General features: G+C 42.7%; 1 protein-coding gene across 1 annotated transcript in view; it reads left to right on the top strand.

The window, feature by feature from the left end:
* Positions 1-26300, top strand: part of poglut2 (protein O-glucosyltransferase 2) — a 78471-nt gene that overhangs the window by 41634 nt on the left and 10537 nt on the right. The window contains exons 6-8 of the mRNA XM_039745940.1: positions 6543-6780; positions 12368-12577; positions 12726-12815. Coding sequence (XP_039601874.1) covers positions 6543-6780; positions 12368-12577; positions 12726-12815 — 538 coding nt within the window. The remainder of the gene's footprint in view (positions 1-6542; positions 6781-12367; positions 12578-12725; positions 12816-26300) is intronic.

The following is a 26300-nucleotide window of genomic DNA, read 5'->3' as shown; positions in this document are numbered from 1 at the left end:
AGAAGACTGCATGAAAGGAAATCCAGAGGGTGCACTGCAAGGTGAGAGCCACTCATAAGCCTCAAGAATAGAAAGGCTAGATTGGACTTTGCTAAAGAACATCTAAAAAAGCCAGCACAGTTCTGGAGAAACATTCTTTGGAGAGATGAACCCAAGATGAACCTCTACCAGAATGATGAAGGCAAGAAAAAGTATGGAGAAGGTGTGGAGCAGATCATTATCCAAAGCATAGCACATCATCTGTAGAACACGGTGGAGTCAGGCAGTGTGATGGCTGTGAGTGGCACTGGGACACGAGTGTTTATTGATGAGGTGACACAGGACAGGAGCAGCCGAATGAATTCTGAGGTGTTCAGAGACGTACTGTCTGCTCAAATCCAGCTAAATGAGTCAAATTGATTGGGCGTTTCATGATACAGATGGACAATGACCCAAAACATACAGCCAAAGCAACCCAGGAGTTTATTAAAGCAAAGAAGTGGAAAATTCTTGAATGGCCAAGTCAGTCACCTGATCTTAACCCAACTGAGCAGGCATTTCACTTGTTGAAGACTAAACTTCAGACAGAAAGGCCCAGAAACAAACAGCAACTGAAAGTAAAGGCCTGGCAGAGCATTAAAAAGGAGGAAACCCAGCATCTGGTGAAGTCCAGGAGTTCAAGACTTCAGGCTGGCATTGGTCTTCAACCAAATATTAGAAATGAACATTTTATGTCCAGTTATTTAATTTGTCCGATTACTTTTGAGCCCCTGAAATGAAGGGATTGTGTTAAAGGAATGCTTTAGTTGCCTCACATTTTTATGCAATCGTTTTGTTCAACCCGCTGAATTAAAGTTGAAAGTCTGCACTTCAACTGCATCGGAGTTGTTTCATTTCAAATTCATTGTGGTGATGTACAGAACCAAAATGAGTAAAAAGTGGTCTCTGTCCAAATATTTATGGACCTGACTGTATATCAGATATCTGACCGGTTCATGAGTGTTTAGGAGTCTGACTGCTTGGGGGGTAAAACAGTGACACATTCTGGTGGCGAGGGCCCGAATGCTTTCTCCCAATGGCAGGAGTGTAAACAGTGAGTGTGCAGGGTGTGTTGGGTCATTCACAATGTTAGTGGCTTTACAGATGCAGCATGTGGTGTAAATGTCCATGATGGAGAGAAGAGAGACACCAATGATGTTCTCAGCTGTCTTCACTATCTGTTGTAGGGCTTTGCGATCCCTGACCCGTGTAATTTCCAAACCAGACAGTGATGCAGTTGCTCAGGATGCTTTCTATGGTTCCTCTGTCGAATGTTGTTAGAGTAGCTGGTGGAAGATGAGTAAATATAAGTAAAAAGCTGGATACGTTTGCAGATGATACCAAGATAGGTGGACTGGTAGATAATCGAGAATCCATTGAATCATCACAGGGGTTCTTGGACAGCAGACAGGCTTGGGATGATGAAATTTAACATCATTAAATGTAAAGGATTACACATAGGAAGTATAAATGTGAGGTCTGAATGCACAATGGGAGGTCTGAAAATCGAGAGTCCACCTTATGAGGAGGATTTAGGAGTCATAGTGGACTCTAAGCAATCGACTTCCCGTCAGTGTTCAGAAACCATTAAGAAGGCTAACAGAATGTCAGGTTATATAGCGCCTTGGCGTGTGGAGTACAAGTCACAGGAGGTTCTGCTCAAGCTTTATAACACACTGGTGATTAGGGAATCCGGATCAGGATCCCGGGATTCTCGGACATTTTTCATTCCCCCTTTCCTGGGAATGAAACTGCTGTAATTCCCGGGAAACCAGGAATGGCCTAGCTCGCATATATAGCGTGTAAAAATCGATCAAAAAATAACAGAGTTATAGTTGAAAATAATTTTTTTGGCCCTCGGTGTAGAGTGTTGCAGATTAAGTTAGTCAACCAGCAGCAGTCGTCAGTCTCCCGGCACCGACTAAGACTGAGCACAGTGGACTGGGAGGAGTCTGCACTCTGCAGCTCACGAATGCCGGGACGGGGCAGACTTCATAGACGTCTGTCTGACCACAGCTTTGAACAGCAACTTGAAATTGCAATGCGTCAGTCTGTTGCATCCGCATTATCTGTGCCAAGAAACTTAGCATCACAGAATGATGACAAGAAACTGGATGCATCGATAAAAGCTGTAATGGCGGTATTTCAGAGCAACAGCAAGCGCGGGCGTTGTTTAGAACAAGTGTATCCGTATCTGATCAGGTAGAACAATTTTTTTTAACGTTAGTCTATCATATATCCTCCCTATGGCATTTGCCACTTGATTGACGTACAGGGCGGCCAGTCTGAGATCTCTTTCCTTCTAACACACTGGTCATCCCGCACGCACCCATACAATCAGATTGTGATTCAGACAACGAATGCCATGAATGTAATTACACCGATCTTCATGCTGTCAAATAAACGAACCACACGCCATGGCTTCGTCTCTGACGCTGACGTGCAGTGAGTTTGTACGCCAGACGAGCCCAGAATCAGGGTGAAACACGTGTCGTGTACTCTTTGCATTATTTGACAGTAAAACTCTGCAACATTCTATGATCTGCTTCTCGCAACTGAAGAGGGCAGCGCTATGGATGTTTGCCGACCCAAGCGTTACCTGGTAGGTAACCACCCATACAATCAGATTGTGATTCAGACTACGAATGCCATGAATGTAATTACCCCGATCTACATGCTGTCAAATAAACGAACCGTAAAGGGTGAAACATGTGTCGTGTACTCTTTGCATTATTTGACTGTAAAACTATGATATATATATATATATATATATATATATATATATATATATATATATATATATATACACGTATATATGTACTTGTATGACAGCATGAGCTGCTTGTAGATAAGGTTAGTCTTTTATTGGTGTCAACATATTGCAGTAGTTTTATTAAAAATAAGTGTCAGCCGTTCTAAAACCGTTCACATGTGAGATGACCATGCACTGTGTCATCCCCGGGATTCCCGAATTCCCGGGAATGGATTCCCTACTGGTGAGGCCTCATCTGGAACAAACTGGTTAACTTTGCAGATGATACCAAGCTAGGTGGGTTCACAGATAATCTCAATTCCATTGAATCATCACAGAGGGACTTGGACAGCAGACAGGCTTGGGCAGATTTGTGGCTGATGAAATTTAATGTCAGAAAATGGAAAGAATTACACATAGGAAGTAAAAATACGAGGTTTGAATACACAATGAGAGGTCTGAAAGTTGAGAGTCCGCCTTATAACAAGAACATAGGAGTCATAGTGGACTTTTAGCTATCAACTTACCGACAGTATTCAGAAGCCATTAAGAAGGCTAACAGAATGTCAGGTTATATAGCGCCTTGATGTGTGGAGTACAAGCCACAGGAGGTTCTGCTCAGGCTTTATAACACACTGGTGAGGCCTCATCTGGAGTCCTGTGTGCAGTTTTAGTCTCCAGGCTACCAAAAAGGACATAGCAGCACTAGAGAAGGTCCAGAGAAGAGCAACTAGGCTGATTCAGGGCTACAGGGGATGAGTTATGAGAGAAGATTAAAAGAGCTGAGCCTTTACAGAGGAGACCTGACTGGAGTGTTTAAAATTTATAAAGGGAATTAGTGCAGTGGATTGAGACATAAGAACATTAGAAGACTCCGGACGAGAAAAGGCCACTCAGCCCAACAAAGCTCGCCAGTCCTATCCACTTGTTTCCTCCAAGAAAACATCAAGTCGAGTTTTGAAAGTCCCTAACGTCTTACTGTCCACCACACTACTTGGTCGCTTATTCCAAGTGTCTATCGTTCTTTGTGTAAAGAAAAACTTCCTAATGTTTATGTGAAATTTCCCCTTAACAAGTTTCCAACTGTGTCCCCGTGTTCTTGATGAACTCATTTTAAAATACAAGTCTCGATCCACTATACTAACTCCCTTCATCATTTTAAACACTTCAATTATGTCCTCTTAATCTTCTTTTGCTTAAAAAGATGGTGACTTTTAAATGAGTTCATCAAGAACATTGGGACACAGTTGTAATCTTGTTAAGAGGAAATGTCGCACAAACATTAGGAACTTTTTCTTCACACAGAGAACCACAGACACTTGGAATAAGCGATCAAGTGGTGTAGTAGACAGGAGGACTTTAGGGGCCTTCAGAATTCAACTTGATGTTATTTTAGAAGAATGAAGTGGACAGGACTGGTAAGATTTTTGATCATCTGCCTGTCCTCCAAGCTTAGTATCATTATCTGCTTGTTCTTTATATTCCTATCCAAATCATTATATATATATATATATATATATATATATATATATATATATATATATATATATATAAAACTGCTCAAAAAATTAAAGGAACACTTTGAAAACACATCAGATCTCAATGGGAAAAAGAAATCCTCCTGGATATCTATACTGATATAGACTGGGTAATGTGTTAGGAACGAAAGGATGCCACATCGTTTGATGGAAATGAAAATGATCAACCTACAGAGCTCTGAATTCAAAGACGCCCCAAAAATCAGAGTGAAAAAATGATGTGGCAGGCTAGTCCATTTTGCCAAAATTGAATTGCAGCAACTCAAATTGTACGCAGCACTTTGTATGGCCCCGTGTTCTTGTATACATGCCTGACAACATCGGTGCATGCTTCTAATGAGATGACAGATGGTGTTGTGGGGATCTCCTCCCAGATCTGGACCAGGGCATCACTGAGCTCCTGGACAGTCTGAGGTGCAACCTGGTGGCATTGGATGGACCAAAACATAATGTCCCAGAGGTGTTCTATTGGATTTAGGTCAGGAAAGTGTGGTGGCCAGTCAATGGTATCAATTCCTTCATCCTCCAGGAACTGCCTGCATACTCTCACCACATGAGGCCAGGAATTGTCGTGCACCAGGAGCCACTGTACCAGCATAGGGTCTGACAATGGGTCCAAGGATTTCATCCTGATACCTAATGGCAGCCAAGGTGCCTTTGTCAAGCCTGTAGCGGTCTGTGTGACCCTCCATGGATATGCCTCCCCAGACAATCATTAACCCACCACCAAACTGCTCATGCTGAATGATGTTACAGGCAGCATAATGTTCTCCATGGCTTCTCCAGACCCTTTCACTTCTGTCACGTGCTCAGGGTGAACCTGCTCTCATCTGTAAAAAGCACAGGGCACCAGTGGTGCATCTGCCAATTCTGGTATTCTATGGCGAATGCCAATCGAGCTGCATGCTGCTGGGCAGTGAGCTCAGGGCCCATTAGAGGACATGGGGCCCTTGGGTCACCCTCATGAAGTCTTTCTGGTTGTTTGGTCAGAGACATTCACACCAGTGGCCTGCTGGAGGTCATTTTGTAGGGCTCTGGCAGTGCTCATCCTGTTCCTCCTTGCCCAAAGGAGCAGATACTGGTCCTGCTGATGGGTTATGGACCTTCATTGGCCCTCTCCAGCTCTCCTAGAGTAACTGCTTGTCTCCTAGAATCTCCTCCATGCCCTTGAGACTGTGCAGGGAGACACAGCAAACCTTCTGGCAATGACACGTATAGATGTGCCATCCTGGAGAAGTTGGACTACCTGTGCAACCTCTGTAGGGTCCAGGTATCGCCTCATGCTACCAGCAGTGACACTGACTGTAGCCAAATGTGAAACTAGTGAAGAAACAGTCAGAAAAGATGAGGAGGGAAAAATGTCAGTGGCCTCCACCTGTTAAACCATTCCTGTTTTGGGGGTCATCTCATTGTTGCCCCTCTAGTGCATCTGTTGTTAATTTCATTAACACCACAGCAGCTGAAACTGATTAACAACCCCCTCTGCTACTTAACTGACCAGATTAACATCCCAGAAGTTTCATTGACTTGATGCTATACTCTCATTAAAAAGTGTTCCTTTAATTCTTCTGAGCAGTATATTAACAACAGCAGCAGCCCCAGCACTGCCCCCTGCTGGACACCACTCTTAGGTGCCAACTCCAAATAGGCTTTCACGTGTCGTCTAGCTGCTCAGCCATAAAGCTCAGAGTAGTGGAGTGTTGCAGTGGTGGTTGTCCTTCTGGTTCTTCTCATTCTCCACACAGGATCTCTGGAGTTCAGCCATTGGATTCTTAGTCACCCCTGATTGCTCAATTTGGCCAGCTCTAGGTAGAGTTGTTGTTCCAGAGTTCATCCATTTAATTACTATGGAGGCCACCGTGCTCTTTGTACCTTCAGTACTTCTGTCTGTCTGTTCTCCCTCCCTTCCATTTTGCCAGACTGGCATGCTGTTCTCACAAGTGCCAAGTCCAGCTGCCCTCTAGACAGAGGGTCACTCTTTAGAGGCCCCAAATTCTAGAGGAGATGGCGTCTTCCAAGTTCAGAGGTCCAGTTTTCTTTTCCTTTTTTTGTTCATCTGCCAGATTTGAGGACGTTCACCATTCTTCTCTGCCACACTTCTTTTCTCAGATCTTAGATTAGGACTAGCGAGGCTTGTCAAGCCCAGGGTCACCTGTAGTTAGTGGGTATGAAAGCAGTCTGAGTGGGTCCCAAGTGTCCCTAATGTTCACCGCTGTTTGTTTTACTTCTCTTAGGGTGAGTCTGGACATGATGTCGGTTCAAGCCAACACTGGCCCTGCTTGGGAAGATAAGAACAGCACAGCCTTCTGGAGAGGAAGGGACAGTCGGAAAGAGAGGCTGGAGCTGGTGAAATTGGCACGCCGGCACCCGCACTTGATAGACGCCGCTTTCACCAACTTTTTCTTCTTTAAACATGACGAGCGACTTTATGGCCCCCTAGTAAAACAGATATCATTTTTTGACTTTTTCAAGGTAAGAAATGAATTTTATGGCAAATCTAATCAAAGTAAATCTGTGTGTGTGTGGGGAGAAAGGGGAGGGGGGGGACAAAAAAAAACAGAGGTAATCTAACCGCACATAAAAATGTACTCGGGACAGAAAAAAAAAATGCAGAAAAGCGGTAAGCTATGGCTCATTATGTATAGTTACAGGCTCATAACCGCGTTTATGAGCATCATACTTTAAACAAATAAAAATGAAACGTACATTGAAGTTATAAAACCTATTCGACGTGGAATTTCCTTTGGCTGAACAACCGAGCTGACCTTGCAAGGTTACACTTTCTGATGAAATAAGCACATTTGCGGGTTTTCAGGGCTGCATGGATTGCTCCACTGTTGGCTGTTCATTGCTGCAAAAATGTCTTAATGCGCTTTAAGAATAATTTGTTTGGCTAAGCTGTGCAGAGTGGCTCGGGACATCTGCACTTTTAAAGCTGCTCTGTTATGGAACTGCAAACATTAAAACGGAGCGCGTTTTTGTAAAGTGTACTAATTTGAACCCATCATGCCATTCACTTTGAGATGCACAGCACTGTGAATGAAAGAAAAACGAAAAGTCTTTAAAAAGAAGGAAAAATGAATGCAAAGGAATGTCAGTTTTAATGTATGAGCTAAAGCGTTGGCTATAAATTTAATCTAACAGTACTTTAATCACGACTTGTTACTTATGTGTTCATTTATTTATTTTTTATCATTTACAAATAGAACACTCATTTTGGACTGGTGTTCCATCCAGAGATGGTTCTGCTTTTTTGCTCCTGACACGGGCCTACCATGTCCTGTGAACCCCTGGGCTAGAAAGATCAGGTCCCGATGACTAAAGACGGGCAAAGAATGGTAATTTGGCGGAAGCTGTAGGAATGGACATGACAGCCAGATGGACAAAGACAGAAAAAAAGAAAGAAAGAGAAAGAGAAAGAAAGAAAGAGATTTGATTTTAATAGACACTTTCTTTTTCTCTCGGCTGCTCCCGTTTCAGGTCACCACAGCAGATCATCTTCTTCCATATCTTCCTGTCCTCGTCATCTTGCTCTGTTACACCCACCACCTGCATGTCCCCTCTCACTTTATTACTCAGTAAAAATCATTATGAAAAAACAAATAAAATCTTTACAGTCAGTAGATCTCAAAAAGATATTAAAGAAGTCTACAATTTTCAAAACGTGGTAATAGAATTACAAACCATAAAATGTTTCCTCCTTTCTGATTGTTTAAAACTGCCTCATTTATACTCCACTGGTTAATTACAATTTTGCAGGATAAAACTCGTTTTATAAAATTTATAATCAAGAAATATTCTTGCTTTTACTAAGTCATGCTAAGACTATACTAAAATTAGTATCTATCTATCTATCTATCTATCTATCTATCTATCTATCTATCTATCTATTATATAGTGCCTTTCATATCTATCTATCTATCTATTATATAGTGCCTTTCATATCTATCTATTTATCTATCTATCTATTATATAGTGCCTTTCATATCTATCTATCTATCTATCTATCTATCTATCTATCTATCTATCTATCTATCTATCTGTCTACCTATCTATTATATAGTGCCTTTCATATCTATATATCTATCTATCTATCTGTCTATCTATTATATAGTGCCTTTCATATCTATCTATCTATCTATCTATCTATCTATCTATCTATCTATCTATCTATCTGTTATATAGTGCCTTTCATATCTATCTATCTATCTATCTATCTATCTATCTATCTATCTATCTATCTATCTTATCTATCTGTCTATCTATTATATAGTGCCTTTCATATCTATCTATCTATCTATCTATCTGTTATATAGTGCCTTTCATTTCTATCTATCTATCTATCTATCTATCTATCTATCTATCTATCACTTTTGGATCAGCTGGCAACACCTTGCGCTATTATTGTGAAAATGGGCGTAGGGTTTTTGGGATCCTCAAGTAGCCAGAGAAAATAGATGGTTAAAAGAATAAAAAGTTTTGGAAAAAATGAACTGCTGCATTGCTTTGCATTTTACATTTTTTTGTAAATCTGTGTTAACCCCATTTTTAGTGATTAAATTAACATGCGGCACAGCGTTGGATGTCTCAGGTGTGGGCTGACAGGCCAGGTGGTTAAGGCTTTGGAGTTCAAACCCTGAGGTTGTTGCTTCAAATCCCACTACTGACACCATGTCATCATCAACAAGTTACTTCACCTCCCTGGGCTTCAATTGGAAAAAAAAAGATATAGAAATAAAGATAAAGAATAAAGATTGGATAAAGACTGCAGCCAAATAATAATAAGAAGTGGTTAGCAGCTCATTCTTCACCACTGACTCACTGTGTAACCCTGTGATTGTAATTTAACCTGATAATTAGCCAATCCCAGTCTATTCATTAATTTCATCATCGTTAATTTAAGGATTTAATTTATAAACCTTTGTGATACTAGGTCTTGCCAAAGAGATACAGAACAGCTACTCTAAATGTTTTCCTGGTATTCTGCTGTGTTATCGTTTGAATTATTTCATTTTGTGTTGGCTGTAGGAATTCCTGCCTTTTAGTCAAATGCTTTCCATGAAAACGTAAGTTAAAAATTAAACATTACATACCATATATGTGCAAAGTTTATCAATCTTCACTTGCGGACGTGGAGAGTTGTGAAAAAGTGTTGTATACGCCCCGAGTAGTGATGATTGATAAAAGCAATTGTCTCCTGTGTCCCTGCATGCCTTTGAGATGTCATCAAGTAAAGCAAAGCAAGTGTGACCAGAGATCAAGTGTCACTCATTCTACAAAAATCTTCTAAAATGGCCTGCACACATTGTGTTTAGTACTGCTAGAAAAGATCCTAAATCATTAGCTTTGGGTGATTTTTTTCAAACTCTCTATTTTCTTGAATCCGTATCACACACGTCTCCAATCATGCAATCACTAATACAGCCGATTTAAATCGAGAAAAGTTGTCACTCTGCTGTTTGGTATCATTGTGTGTCCCACACTAAACAATGACCAGAGAAAGCAAAGGAGAGAGTTGTCTGAGGAGACCAGCAGGTGAAAGGCAAAGGCTAGAAGACGACCTCCAAGCAGCTTGATGTTCCTGAGACAACAGTCACAAATATTATGAAGAAGATGAAGGCCCATGGGGCTGTAGCCAAAGACAACATCCAACGAGACACAAATGTAACTGTAAGGTCAGGGGTCATCAGCATCTGATCACACCATCTGAGCTCAGTAGTAGAACACACAGGAGGACTCCATTGTTGAGAGATAAACAAAAGTATTTGCTCAAACACATATTAACAAGCCACAGTGCTTCTGAGAGAAGATGGGGGGAGAAAATGGAGCTTTTTGGCAGGTCACATCAGTTCCATGTCCATAGAAGAAAAAAAAGGAAAAGACCCCCTTTGAAGCTGACACCGTGAACAGTGAAATCTCAAGACTATGAAGAACTTTTGGAGTGAAACGTCCTACCCAGTGTCAGGGTTCTCTTTCTCAGTCGCAGGTCATGGACATTCCAACAGGCTGGAGAAGACCCTCTTTACACCTGACACAGCTACACAGCTAGGGCAGTTTGCTTAGGATGAGTAGGCCAGACGACCTGTGGGCGTGTGCAAAAGTCTCATGGGGGGCTCCAGGAATTTGAAAACTCTAAAGGTCGGGCAACCAAATATTAAGTGAAGGGTCCCATCATTTTTGTCTATTTGTGTTCTTATTTGAAATGTTCTGATGAATGAAGAGAACGAGAGAGAGAAGAGGATGGATGATGTGGAGATAGTGAATCAGGAAGTGCAACGGATTAGCAAGGAGGAAGTAAGGACCGCGATGAAAAGGATGAGGAATGGAAAGACTATTGGTCCAGATGACATACCTGTGGAAGCATGGAGGTGTTTAGGAGAGATGGCAGTGGAGTTTCTAACCAGATTGTTTAATGGAATCTTGGAAAGTGAGAGGATGCCTGAGGAGTGGAGAAGAAGTGAACTGGTGGGACGATATTTAAGAATAAGGGGGATGTGCAGGACTGCAGTCACTACAGGGGGATAAAATTGATGAGCCACAGCATGAAGTTATGGGAAAGAGTAGTGGAAGGCCAGTTAAGAAGTGAGGTGATGATTAGTGAGCAGCAGGATGGTTTCATGCCAAGAAGGAGCACCACAGATGCCATGTTTGGTCTCAGGGTGTTGATAGAGAAGTATAGAGAAGGCCAGAAGGAGTTGCATTGCGTCTTTGTGGACCTGGAGAAAGCATATGACAGGGTGAGGAGAGAGGAGCTGTGGTATTGTATGAGGAAGTCGGGAGTGGCAGAGAAGTACGTGAGAGTTGTACAGGATATGTACGAGGGAAGTGTGACCATGGTGAGGTCTGCAGTGGGAGTGACGGAGGCGGGATTACATCAGAGATCGGCTCTGAGACCTTTCGTATTGGCAATGGTGATGGACAGGTTGACAGACGAGATTAGATCTCCATGGACTGTGATGTTTGCTGATGACATTGTGATGTGTAGCGATAGTAGGGAGCAGGTTGAGGAGACCCTGGAGAGGTGGAGATATGAGAAGAGAGGAATGAAGGTCAGTAGGACCACCAGGACAGAATACATGTGTGTGAATGAGAGGGAGGTCAGTTGAATGGTGAGGATGAGGGGAGTAGAGTTGGTGAAGGTGGTTGAGTTTAAATACTTGGGATCAACAATTCAGAGTAATGGGGAGTGTGGAAGAGAAGTGAAGAAGAGAGTGCAGGCAGGATGGAGTGGGTGGAGAAGAGTGTCAGGAGTGAATTGTGACAGACGGATATCAGCAAGAGTGACAGGGAAGGTCTACAGGACGGTAGTGAGACCAGCTGTGTTATATGGGCTGGAGATGTTGGCACAGGAGACAGAGGTGGCAGAGTTAAAGACGTTAAGATTTGCATTGGCTTTGACGAGGATGGACGGGATTAGAAATGAGGACATTAGAGGGTCAGCTCAAGTTGGGAGACAAAGTCAGAGAGGCGAGATTGCATTGGTTTGGAAATGTGCAGAGGAGAGATGCTGGGTATATTGGGAGAAAGGTGCTAAGGATAGAGCTGCCAAGGAAGAGGAGAAGAGGAAGGCCTAAGAGAAGGTTTGTGGATGTGGAGAGAGAGGACATGAAGGTGATGAGTGTGACAGAACAAGATGACGAGGACAGGAAGATATGGAAGACGATGATCTGCTGTGGCAACACCTAATGGGAGCAGCCAAAAGAAGAAGAAGAGGATTTGAAATGTTCTGTTGAATCAAAATCCAAAAGCAAAGTCAGATATTCTTAAATACAGAATAAGCCAATGACTTTTGTCAGTTTCAAGTGATTTCAGGGACAATTGGGAGGTTGTTCTTTTTTGTGGATGGGGCCAATCTGTGTTTTAATAATTTATGCTCTTTCTCAGTAAAGGCTGGCATTTTTTTCCTGCTTACTAAAAGCACAACCACAAGTAATTTGAGTGCAAAGTTCAGCCTCACATGTACAAGTCAAACTATAACTAGAAACTCAAGAAATGTTGATTTTGTTCCTCTGCGCCTCATGCATATTAACACATATTCATCCTTTTCTGTATTTTTCAGTACAAATATCAACTCAACATTGACGGCACCGTTGCTGCCTACCGACTGCCATACCTGCTAGCCGGCGACAGCGTCGTCTTAAAGCAGGACTCCATCTTCTACGAACACTTCTACAATGACTTAAGACCCTGGACGCATTACATTCCTTTGAAAAGTGACTTGAGTGATCTTCTGGAAAAGATTCAGTGGGCAAAAGAAAATGACGAGGAGGTATTCTAAACTTTTTAAACTATCGATCCAAGGTGTGGGTGACAGAGACTGTCAATGACAGAAGTGTCATTTCAATACTGAATTGTACTTTATAAGAAAATATTATTATTAGCATTATTAATGTATGGTTATCTTTGCTTTTGAAAAGGCCAAGAAAATTGCCAAAAATGCCCAGGAATTTGCCAGAAGCAATCTGATGGGCGATCACATATTCTGCTATTACTTCTTGCTTTTCCAGGTATGCTTATTTACTTTCTCCATGATGTCTCATTGGTCGCTGATTCTCTATTTAGGGTTGATGCTTTGATACCCATGAAGCATTTACCTTATTTTGTCTTTTATCAGATGACAAATGCATCAAATGTTAAACTGTCAATCTAGCCCAGTGTTGGTCCATTTGTTTTCTTAGCCCCACATATCCAGTTTGGGATTGTAGGGTGACAATTTGTGTCAAGACAGCAGGAGTGCAAGCAGTGACCAACTTTGGACAAGGTGCCAGTCCTTCACCAAGCCCATGGCTCACAAACATACCCATACACACCATCCTTTACCACTGGTCCCATTTAGAGTTACACATTAACCAAATACACAGTCTGTCAGAGGCAGGAGGAAGACCACGCAAGCTCATGTGATCGGTTTGTGTGAAATCCTCACAGAAAGCAACCTGGGCTAGGAATCGAACCCGGGACTCTGGAGAGTTAACCACTGCCCCACTGTGCCGCCATCTTAGTGGCGATATGCGGCATTTGTACGGGTGGCCCACTTCAAAAGGGTGCTGGTTAAAAATGAAAATCCAATGAAAAATATAAGCAGTATTTAAATTCGGAGTAAGTATTATATTGTATGTGACATTAGTGATTAAAGAACGCATTTGATAAGGTGCCACACGAGAGGTTGGGCATCAAATTAAAAGAAGTGGCAGTTCAGGGTGATGATTTTAGATGGGTACAGAATTGGCTCAGACACAGGAAGCAGAGGGTGATGGTGTGAGGAACCTCATCAGAACTGGCTGATGTTAAGAGTGGTGACCAGCAGGGGGCAGTGCTAGGGCCGCAGCTATTTTTAATATATATAAATGATTTAGATAGGAATATAAAGAACAAGCTGGCGAAGTTTGCAGATGATACCAAGATAGGTGGATTAGCAGACAATTTGAAATCCATTATATCGTCACAGAGGGACTTGGATAGCAGACAGCCTTGGGCAGATTTGTGGACGATGAAATTTAATGTCAGTAAATGTAAAGTATTACACATAGGAAGTGAAAATGTGAGGTTTGAATACACAATGGGCGGTCGGAAAATCGAGAGTCCACCTTATGAGAAGGATTTAGGAGTCATAGTGGACTCTAAGCTATCAACTGCCAGACAATGTTGAGAGGCCATTAAGAAGGCTAACAGAATGTCAGGTTATATAGCGCCTTGACGTGTGGAGTACAAGTCACAGGAGGTTCTGCTCAGGCTTTATAACTCACTAATGAGGCCTCAACTGGAGTCCTGTGTGTGTTTTGGTCTCCAGGCTACAAAAAGGACATAGCAGCACTAGAAAAAGTCCAGAGAAGAGCGACTAGGCTGATTCAGGGCTATGGGGGATGAGTTATGAGGAAAGATTAAAAGAGCTGAGCCTTTACAGTTTACGCAAAAGAAGATTAAGAGGTGACAGGATTGGAGTGTTTAAAATTATGAAGGGAATTAGTCCAGTGGATCGAGACTTGTATTTTAAAATGAGTTCATCAAGAACACGGGGACAGAGCTGAACACTTGTGAAGGGGAAATTTTACACAAACATTAGAAGGTTATTCTTCACAAAGAGAACCACAGACACTTGGAATAAGATACCAGGTAGTTGGTAGGCAGGAGACAGACTGATTTGTGGATGATGAAATATTATGTCAGTAAATGTAAAGTATGACACATAGGAAGTAAAAATGTGAGGTTTGAATACACAATGGGCGGTTGGAAAATCGAGAGTCCACCTTATGAGAAGGAGTTAGGAGTCGTAGTGGGCTATTGACTTCCAGACAGTGTTCAGAAGCCATTAAGAAGACTAACAGAATGTCAGGTTATATAGCGCCTTGATGTGTGGAGTACAAGTCACAGGAGGTTCTGCTCAGGCTTTATAACACACTGGTGAGGCCTCATCTGGAGTCCGTGTGTGCAGTTTGGGTCTCCATAAAGACATAGCAGCCCTAGAGAAGGTCCAGAGAAGAGCGACTAGGCTGATTCAGGGCTACAGGGGATGAGTTATGAGGAAAGATTAAAAGAGCTGAGCCTTTACAGTTTAAGCAAAAGAAGATGAAGAGGTGACAGGATTGAAATGTTTAAAATTATGAAGGGAATTAGTCAAGGGGATCGAGACTGTGACTTTAAAATTAGTTCATCAAGAACACAGGGACACAGTTGGAAACTTCCATCCATCCATCATCCATTATCCAACCTGCAATATCCTAACTACAGGGTCACGGGGGTCTGCTGGAGCCAATCCCAGCCAACACAGGGCGCAAGGCAGGAAACAAACCCCGGGCAGGGCGCCAGCCCACCGCAGGGCACACACACACACACACGCTAGGGACAATTTAGGACTGCCAATGCACCTAACCTACATGTCTTTGGACTGTGAGAGGAAGCCTACGCAGACACGGGGAGAACATGCAAACTCCACACATGGAGGACCCGGAAAGCGAACCCAGGTCTCCTTACTGTGATTTATTTTAATTTTCTACTTTGCTACGAAACTCTGAGGGGGTCCACAGTGCGCCCGATAACTGAGCCTGCCTTCTTAATCCACTTGTCGATTTGGTGGGCCTCTCTTGAGTTGATGTTTATGGCCCATGTCACCACACTGGCTTTCACTGAAATATAAAAGGTGTCACTCTTCTCACTGAAGGAACACATTTTGCTAAGAAAGAAGAGCCTGCTCTGCCCATTCTTCTCCAGTTCCGCTGTGTTACGAGACCAGTCCAGCCTGTCATTGATGTGGACCCCCAAGTACTTGTAGCAGTGTCTGTGAGAGCAGAGTATTTATTCTCCTGACATGATGTCAACAGCCCAGCACACCACACTAGCCATCCTTGAGTTGTAGTAGATGGTGAAGGACATCACTACCCACGTTAAAGGAATGCAGTCTCCTGTGAATAAAGAGTCTGCTCTGCCCTTTCTTCTGTAGTTTCTCTTTGTTCCAAGACCACTCCAACTTGTCATTGATGTGGACCACCTCTACACCCACTCTTTGAACAGTGACTGAACATAGAGGCTGTTTGGTGCAGCAAAATGTTAAGATGGGGGGGCAATTCTCAAAGTTCTCCCCCTGACTCCTCTCCTCTGTCTCATTCCCCTTATCAATACCCCCATAACTGCAGAATCATCTGAGAATTTCTGCAAGTAACCTGACCTGCTATTATATTTCTAGTCTGAGGTGTACAGAGTGGAGAGTAAAGCAGACAGGCCTGTTCCTCGTGGTGCTCCGGTGTTACTCACACAGTCCTTGAATCTCACAGATGGTGGTCTGACCCACAGATAGTCCGTCATCCAGGACACGACAGGCTCACCCTCCTGCATATCTCTGAGCTGAACCCTTAACAGGGATGGCTGGATGGTATTGGAGGTACTAGAGAAATGAATATACATCATCCTCACAGTGCTACCATCTTTACTCAGGTGGGAATAAGCCTTGAGGAACAGACTGATAATGACATCCTCCACATCAGGCAAACTGCTGTGGGTCCAGGTGGGCTATTGCAGGAAGACTTGTACAGTCCGGGACCAGCCTCTCAAAGGTCTTCATGATGTGAGTCATGAGGTGAAGAGGCGCCCACCTTACAATTCAGGATGTTTTCCACAGCAGTGGCACTTTCTGCAGCCTTAGTGACACACTGAACTGGTGACAGAGGACACGACAAAGTTGGTCAGCACAGAACTCAAGGACTGATTCCATCTGCTCCCACGGCTTTTCCGGGGTGTATCTTCCTCAGTTGTCTCCTTACTTGGTCTTCAGTTAAGGACAGAATCCACCAAGATGAAGGAGTATTAACAGGCAGCAGGGCATTTTGGGTTTGAAATAATTTATTTAACAAGGGCTCTTAAGTCTTATCTGTGACGACTGTTCATTTTCTTGGCTAGTTGGTTTCTACTGAGGTCGCTAGAGGGTTTTGGTGGCAAAGTCAGAGAGGCGAGATTGTGTTGGTTTGGACATGTGCAGAGGAGAGATGAGGGGTATAATGGGATAAGGATACTAAGGATAGAGCTGCCATGCCAGGGAAGAGGAACAGAGGAAGGCCAAAGAGAAGGTTTGTGGATAGGTAAGGTTGGGTGTGAAACAGGAAGATGGAGAAGATTATCTGCTGTGGCAACCCTAATGGGAGCAGCCGAAAGAAGAAGGAGTTTAGGAGGCTTTTGTTATTCTACTAGAGTTAACCCACCGTGACCAGTAGGGGGCACAACTGAGCCCCGCAAGCTCCGAACACACCTCGGTTTCAAAAAAATCCTTCTCACGGGCTTCTCTCAAAAGTTAAACAAGCACAAAATTCAAGCCTTTCCTTTCCGTCCCCTTAGACCGGACTCTGACTCCCTGACGTTGAGGCTTCTGAACCCCATTTATGCCAAACTCGGGAGTACTTCCATTGTTACAGCACTACACATTGTAAAGACTTCTGGGTCAGGCGAAAGTCCCCTAAAGCAGAGGTGGTCTGTTCCTACAGTCCCCCTCCCCCCTGGCAGCACCTGTGGAACCCAAGAGGGCTGTCCAACGGGACTGCAATTCCCAGCATGCCCTGCAGGTATCCATGCAGGTACCATCGCCCCGGGAGACTGCCACCTGTTGTATCGGGGGAGCAAATAGTCCATGGGAGTGGTCTCTCCCTGACCTTTGGCCAGGTAAGGAACCTTGAACCATCCCAGTCGGGACGCCAGTCCATGCTTGGTGTCCATGACACCACTAAGGGTTTTTATTTTTCCATCACACCAGCAGGTCTTACTGATCTATATTAAAAGATCTCACTTTTTCCGTTCTAGCAATTTGTTTATACAGATAGCACTTTTCTTGGTTGTCCAGGACAGACATTTATGTTTGAAACATCAATAAACAAAAAAAAGACACTCTCTGAAGAACTCCATGATTACATAACTTCAGAGGAGCCTTGATATAAAGTCATTAAATTGAGTTTTATCTGCTGAGATGCAATAAAAGCATTCAGTTGTCCTTGAGATAATTACACATGGCAGGAGGAGAAACGAGATTTCACAATAAACAGTAGCGATCAGGCTACCCTCGTTACGTGATAACATAGCCGCCTTAGACTTTGTAGGTTTTGGCTCATTAAAAAGATATAATCCTGGCACAGTGCGGGGGCTTCTAGTGATTTAGCCCCCAATCTCACGTGGCTAGCACCTGATTTTTGAGAGCCCCCCCCTCTCCCTGACCATGTCCAATGGACTTTAGCATCCAGCACCTGATCTTCGAGAGTCCACTCTCCCATTCTGCCTTCTGCCACGTATGGACGACTGTGAAAAGAACTCCACGGGTATCTGCTGGCACCTGACCCCCTCGTCCCCGCCCTGTCTCTTTTCCATCTAACATATATAGGGTGGTCCAGATCTAATTATGCAATTATCGTTACGCTATAACTTATTAAGTTTATTACATAGAAAATCACCCGGAAAATCCCGGACCATCGAGAAGTGTCTGAACTGATGACATGAAGAATCGTCTTCGCGCCAATCTGGAATCGTCCCCGCATAAAGCAAAGTCATCCAGACGATCTGGATCTGCATAATAAGATCTGGACCACCCTGTATATTAGACATCCTTATCAATTTGTAGGCCCTTAATAAGTAGTGAAGCTTAGTGACACCTCTGGCCCTACACTTCCCACTTATGAGTTGTCGTTTCCACTACTGGGGTATTTGATTTTATAGTCACTTCTTGTGGATGTTAGCCAGCAGAAGACCTCTTAGTCATCATGTCAGCTCTACATTTATGAATATACAAATAGCTGATCGTTTTATGATTTTAATAGAGGCGTCTTGCAAGTTTGGATAGAAACTGGCTGAGCTTTGTATTTCATTATGGAACAATTTTCAGCATTACTAGCATTCTACAGTTTGGAAAAACCCTTATGGTACAGTAGTTACTTTATGGTACAGTAGTACTTTATCCATCCACCTCCGCTTTTGTCTCCTTCACTTTCTCTTCCCCTGGACTTCCATTCCCATCACTCTTTTCCCCCATGTACACTTTGTCTCTCCTCATCAAATATCCACACCACTTCCATCTACTTGCCTGTACTTTCTTTCCCACTTATGTTGCACCTCTGATTGTCTCACTTCTTTGTAACTCCACACGTCCATCTCAACCTTCTCATTTCTGCCACATTCAACTTCTCCTGTGCTCCACTTTACTGCTCCTGTCTCGGCTCCAGACATCATGGCTGGTTTTACCAGAGCCTTTAAAACCTTCCCTTTCACCTTCACCTTAATTCTTCCATCACATAACACTCCTGATACTTTCTTCCCATTGTTCCATACTCACTGTACTCCGTGGGTTATCTCTGCATCTAATTCTCCATCTTGGGTTGCCACCGATCCTAGACATTTAAACCTCTTCACTCTTTTCAGCATCTGTCCCTGCAAACCTAACTTCTAAATCCTGATCACCATTAAACTTCATATATTCTGTCTTCTTCTTCTTCCTGTTATTCTTCAACCTTCAGTCTCCAAAAGCTCTTCTCTATTCTTCCATTTTCCTTTCCACTTCCTCCTTTCTGGTACTGCACAACACAAAGTCCTCAGCAAAAATAAGCACCAGGAGGATTGGTCTTTTACCCATGATTCAACACAACCATAACCAGATCAAATATAGCCATGGCCAAAAGTTCTGAGAATGACCCAAGTGTTGGTTTTCACAAAGTTTGCTCCTTCAGTGTTTTCAGATCTTTTTGTCAGATGTTCCTATGGTATACTGAAGTAGAATTACAAGCAGTTCAGAAGTTTCAAAGGCTTTGATTGACAATGACATGAAGTTTAGGCAAAGAGTCCATATTTGCAGTGTTGGGCCTTCTTTCTTTTTCAAGACCTCTGCAATTCACCCTGGCAGTCTGTCTGTCAATCAACTGCTGGGCCAAATCCTGACTGATGGCAGCCACCCATTCTTGCAGAATCAATGCTTGGAGTTTGACAGAATTGGTGGGTTTTTGTTTGTCCACCCGCTTCTTGACCACAAGTTCTCAGTGGGATTAAGGATGATGTTTTGTCCCCTGAGCCACTTAGTTGTCACTTTTGCCTTATGGCCTGGTGCTGCAACATTATTGGTCACCAAACTGTTCTTGGATGGGCAGTAGAAGTTGCTCTCAGAGGATGTTTTGGTCCCATTCTTTATTCATGGCTTGGGATCGGGGTACCACCAGTGCAAAGCTTGCTCAGGAATGGCAGCAGGCAGATATGAGTGAAGTGAAGACTTTTGGAGGATGGCATGGTAGGTGTCAAGAAGGGCAGCGAAGAAGCCAAGAAAAACACACAGGCGTAGTGGTAGTGCTGCTGCTTTGCAAGGAGACTGTGGAAGATTATGGGTTTGCTTCCCGGTTCCTCCCTGTGTGGATAGTGCTTTGAGTACTGAGAAAAGCGCTATATAAATGTAATGAATTATTATTATTATTATTAAAAACATCAGGGACAGACTGATATTCTGGGATTGGACTGCTGGGGGAAAAGTCCTTTTTTCTGATGAATCTCCTTTCCGATTGTTTGGGGCATCCGGGAAAAAAGAAAAGGTGAGCACCGCTACCATCAGTCCCATGTCATGCCAACAGTAAAGCATCCTGAGACCATTCATGTCACGTGGGGTTGCTTCTCACTCCCAATTTTGCCTAAGAACACAGCCATGAATAAAGAATGGGACCAAAACATCCTCCGAGAGCAACTTCTACCAAAAATCCAACAACAGTTTGGTGACCAATAATGATGAAGCACCAGGCCATAAGGCAAACGTGAGAACTAAGTGGCTCGGGGAAGAAAACATTGAAATTTGGGGTCCATGGCCAGGAAACTCCCCAGACCTTAATCCCATTGAGAACTTGTGGTCAATGCTCAAGAGCCGGATGGACAAACAAAAACTCACCAATTCTGACAAACTACAAGGATTAATTCTGTAAGAATGGGCAGCTCCCATCAGTCAGGATTGGGCCCAGAAGTTGATTGCCAGACTGCCAGGGTGAATTACAGAGGTCTTGAAAAAGAAAGAAGGGCCAACACTGCAAATATGGACTCTTTGCCTAAACTTCATGTCATTGTCAATCAAAGCCTTTGAAACTTCTGAACTGCTTGTAATTCTCCTTCAGTATACCACAGAAACATCTGACAAAAAGATCTAAAAACAGTGAAACAGCAAACTTTGTGAAAATTGATATTTTTGTCGTTCTCAAAACTTTTGACCATGGCTGTAGCTAAGGAGTTCAAGAAGATCCGTAGTGGAATCTTGTCTTCACCCCAGTACTGCTTTTAACCTGAGTCTGCACTCTCTCAAACTTATCTTGGACAATTGTCACGTACTTCTTTGGTCCTCCTTTCTGTCTCATGCACCTCCAGGGCCTCTTGACATGACACTCCTTCATTAGCCTTCTTCTCCAAATCAATGACACCATAGGCAACCCCTACTGGATTTTTCCCAAGCTTCTCTATGAGGTGTCTCAATGCAAAGACTGCATCAGTTGTTCCTCTCCTTGGCATAAAACCAAGCTGCCCACCTACTATGGTGTTCTCTTCCCCAGGGCTATGGAGTTGGTACACAAAACCTCCAGTTGTGTCTCATCTGTCCAAAGGACATTCTTCTCCCAGAGGCATTGTGGCTTGTCAATGTACATTTTAACAAATTCCAGACTCTTTTTAATGCAGAGAACTCCTGGCTCAAAAAGTGATAGATGGTGCGATCAGACACTGATGGACCTTGGAGTTCAGCTTGTATCTCTTTGTTAGTTGTCTTTGGCTTTTTTTTGTCAGCCATTCTCACTCTCCTTTTGCCCATTCTGTGGCCGATTTTCCTCTTGCGGCCACGTCCAGGGAGGTGGTCTACAGTCCCATGGACCTCCAACTTCTTCATAATATTTGTGACTGTTGTCACAGGACCATCAAGCTGCTTGTTGATGGTCTTCTAGCCTTTGCCTTTCACATGCTGGTATCCTCAGACAACTCCCTCCTTTGCTTTCTCTGTGTGGGACACACGATGACACCAAACAGCAGAGTGACGACTTTTCTCCATTTAAATCTGCTGATTGTCCGATTGGAGACGTGTGTGATATGAATTCAAGGACACAGCAAGTTTGAAAAATGACTCGAATCCAGTAATTGGGGATCTTTTCTAGTGTGTGCAGGCCATTTTAGAAGATCTTTGTAGAATAAGCGACACTTGATGTCTTGTCACACTTGCTTTTGTTTAACTTGATGACATCTCAAAGGCATGCAGGGACACAGGGGACAATCACATTTCATTTTGTCACTCCCTCAGGGGGCATACAGCACTTTTTTTCCAATGAGTTGCCAGGGCACCGGCACATTTGTTCCCGTCTGTAAGTAAAGATCGACACACTTTGTGCATATGTGGCATGTAATGTTTTCATGGAAAACATTTGACTAAAATGAAGAATGCTCAAAAGCTGACACAAAATGAAATACTTTTAATGATAACACCACAGAATACCAGGAGAACATTTAGAGCGGCTGCTGTGTATGTATCTCGTTGGCAAGGTGTAAGCTTTATAACTTGTAACGAAACGCTCACACATTATGGCAGACTGATCCAGGCAATTTAATGACTGTCTTTGATGGTGCCATAATTAATGTTTAAACAAGGCCATTTTAACTTTGGTTTATAATGACGCAAGAGCCACTGTTAAAGAAAATCCAAGTTATGCTCGGTGCGAACGGGTTACAGTATTAGACGCTTCATTCAAAAAGACACCAATTGTTTCAGCCTGATTCTTGTCCAATACAGACAAGCCCAAAATCTGTCCAATCATCAGGGTAGAGAGTAGTGTTTTTTTTGGGGTGGGAGGGGATTTTTGCCCCGACTAGCTGAAATCCAGGGACATTTTAGAAACAAATGGGAATATTTTGCACAATATACAAAACTAGCCATGTGCGCCCAACTACGTTGCGTGTGTTAAAGTTGTCTGTGAAGGGCTCCCTGTTTAAACGCGGCTGCCAGTCTTGAACTGGGCCCTTCGTCGCACAGCATTATGTTTTTTTATAAGGGAAACAAAATTACAAAAGAAAACCCTTGGACATTGATACGATAGGAACTGCCTACTCGGAATCACTGTCTGAATCATAATTATGTGGTGGTGTAGGAGCATTTCTGCTTCTGTCCGTTCACAGTCCGTCTCGTTTTCACGACGCTGTCGTTTCCTCTCCCGATCTCTTCTCAACCTTTTGTCTAATCTCGCAGGTTGCTTTGTGGCAATCCAAAGAGTAAAGCAATATACACGGAGCAATGGTTATAAAAGGGGGACACATAGGTATCCAGGCTCTTTAAAGCATAAATAGGGATCACTTCACTGACATGTGAGCAAGCCACGGTACAACAGTGAGACGCGCAGCACTCGCCGGCTACAACGTAACAATAATAATTTCCGGAACGTGCTGTTACGTTGTCATTCATTTTACCCACTGTCTTTCTTTCATTCATATGTTATGTAGGCACGTACCTTTTATCTTCAGCAATCTCATTCTCTAACCAGGCCTCAGGCACTAACCAGCGTAACACTGTCCACCACCCCTTTCGTTATTCCGGCACACTGTTGTATATCCGTGAGTAACAACAACGTACTAAACTGGAAGGTGGTCAACGCATGCGTGGAACTCGCGGACAAACAAAGATCAAGATCTAAATGAAGATCTCTTTAGTTAATTTAATGCACAATTTGTTTAGTTTGAATGTCTGTGTTTTGAGGTGTGACTGGCGTACTACAGTCTTCAGTAGTATAAACCTGGAGGAGATTCTTAATGCAATGCCTATGTTTTAGCTGTCTCTCTACTGCCATCTAGTGCTTCTTCTTCGAATTCATTCGCGGACAAACAAAGATCAAGATCCAAATGAAGATTATATATAGAGATAATATTTTACCTTCTCAGGACAGTGAAAGAGACTCCTTTATCCTTTAATACAGGGGTCTCAGACTCCAGTCCAGGAGGGCCGCAGTGGCTGCAGGTTTTCTTTCTAACCCTTAGTGACCTGTTTTTGCTGCTAATTCACTTCTTTTGAATTCATTTTGTTTGACTTGTTCTTGAAGACTCCAACACCTTAGTTGTTTCTTTTTTTCCTTAATTAGCAGCCAAACAATAATGAGCTGAGCCACGGCCAAAAATGAGCCAAAACAACTGGTGTCCATCATGCAATAGGTCTCAGGAATGTTGATCTGCTCAGATCCCCAAAACGTTTTAGCAGTGCTCTCAAAAAAAGGGAAAATCAACAATTACAGAAATGTCTGCTATGGCACAATAAGAGCAACAACAAGCCATGGAATTAAAGAACGAGTTTAATTAATGACGAGACTTGCACACCTGATTAAGCAACCGGTTGGAGTGAAATTGGTTGGAGTTTGAAGGCCGGAATTCTGTTGGCTCACTCACGTCAAAGTTTATTTTTGTTTAAGGAAAGACATGAAGCAATTCAGAGGAACAAATCTTAACAAAACAAGCCAATTAAAATGGATTCAAAAGAAGTTAATTAGCAGCAAAAACAGGTCACTAATTAAGAAAAAGGTGAGAATGAAAACCTGCAGCCATTGTGGCCCTCTAGGACTGGAGTCTGAGATCCCTGCCTTAATGGCTAGAAAAATGACAAATAAAGTAGTTTATAGGTTCATCCATCCATCCATTATCCAACCTGCTATATCCTAACACAAGGGAGTCTGCTGGAGCCAGCACAGGGCAGGGTGCCAGCCCATCACAGGGCACACACACACCAAGCACACACTAGGGCCAATTTAGAATTGCCAATGCATCTAACCTGCATGTCTTTTGGCTGTGGGAGGAAACCCACGCAGACACGGGGAGATCATGCAAACTCCACGCAGGCCGGGTCTCCTAACTGCGAGGCAGCAGCGCTACCCACTGTGCCACCACGCCGCCCATTTATAGTTTCAGTTTTCTTCTTTTTATTACAAACGTCAAAACTTACGAAACGACTTTGTAAATGAAGCAGTGTTTAGATTCAATTTCCTCTCTTTGTATCAAAATAAATTGTCTAACGTAAAAAATATGCAGTGTACTGACCCGATCAAAGGAGATTGTGTTTCATAGAAGACCCTGGTAGACAAAGTGGAGCATTTTTACTGCTGTGGAGCATTTTGCTAAAAATGAAGACACAGCAGACGCTGTGCATTTGTCATTCCAATCAGCCACAAACATTAGTACAACTTTGACAAATCCCATAACCATATGGCATACAACAGAGATATATCGCTTGCATTTATCTTTCCAGTAGATGGCGCATCACAGACATTAACACTGCTTTTCATGGACTCTTGAACCTGCGACTTCTTCATAATGTTTGTGACTGTAAAAGTCGAAAACAACGGGAGACAAAAACCAATTTAAAGTAAAAAGCAATTTCTTTATTCTTGGTGGCAGAGAGGCTTCAAACCCTGTCACCAGACCATCAGCCTGTCAGCTGGAAGGAGAGACTTCCTTTTAATACTCAAGTTCATTGACAAGAAAGAAAAAAAGAGGGAAGAAAAAGGAGGAAACGTAGCTGTTCATCTTGAGGTTATTACATGGATTGCTAAAGCCCCTATCCACATCCTGAATTTCTGTACGTTGCAGAAAAACACTGTTTAATACAGATAAAGAGTTGTCAGCATTTTCACAGTTTTAAGAAATACACTTCTGTTAACTTGCACGTACATAAGTCCAGTTACAGCAAGTTTTTGTCCTAACGGGCAACTCCGCGGTTTAGACAATGCTCACTTCCTTATACTTTCTCTGCACGCACATTGCCCATAAAATGTCAAGAGTTACATAAAGGTTAGTGCAGTACATTACATTCGTTACTTACAGCTTATTACTTATAGCTTTAGTATCTGCATTAGATTACGTTAGTTCAGCACATTCTTATTTAATACTAGGGGGCTTCGCTTGCCAACCCCTGTGTTTGGTTAATCGGATATACAATTTTATTATTTTTTTCCTTTTGAATTGTTTCAATTTCATTATTTGTACTTTAACTGAAAGGCTTCATTAAAAACAATATTGTTTGGAGACACATTGTGACAACGCAACGTATAACTGCCCGTGAGTGAGTGAATATTGTTTCTGTTTCTCTAATAAATAATCCGACTTTTTCTAATGTCTGTCCCTGTGATTTATTGATAGCTAAACTGTAAACATTTTAATACGAATGGCATATCACAGTCTCCTTTGGTGTCTAATGTTATTCACAGAATATATACATTACCTTTCTTTTTGCTTGTTAAAATTTGCATCGCTTCTCCGTGATCATAAATACACACCTGACCGAATTGTGTTTTCTTTGAAATTCAACTTGTCGTTGCTTTAACTGTTGAAGGACCACAGATTCTCATGGCGTGTGGTCTATTGTTGTGTAAATCCACGTTTTGTGCATTGAATGCTGCGAATGCGAAAGGACTTTGTTGTCTGCTCTTTGCCTTTTATTTCTGATCTCGACTTGTCCTGCTCTTTTTACAGTTACACCTGCTGATTGATGATTAATCACCTTT

The sequence above is a fragment of the Polypterus senegalus genome, chromosome 2, assembly GCF_016835505.1.
Source record: "Polypterus senegalus isolate Bchr_013 chromosome 2, ASM1683550v1, whole genome shotgun sequence".
Taxonomy (NCBI): Eukaryota; Metazoa; Chordata; class Cladistia; order Polypteriformes; family Polypteridae; genus Polypterus; species Polypterus senegalus.
The sequence above is the reverse complement of the archived record's forward strand: the minus strand, read 5'-3'. Positions and strand labels throughout refer to the sequence as shown.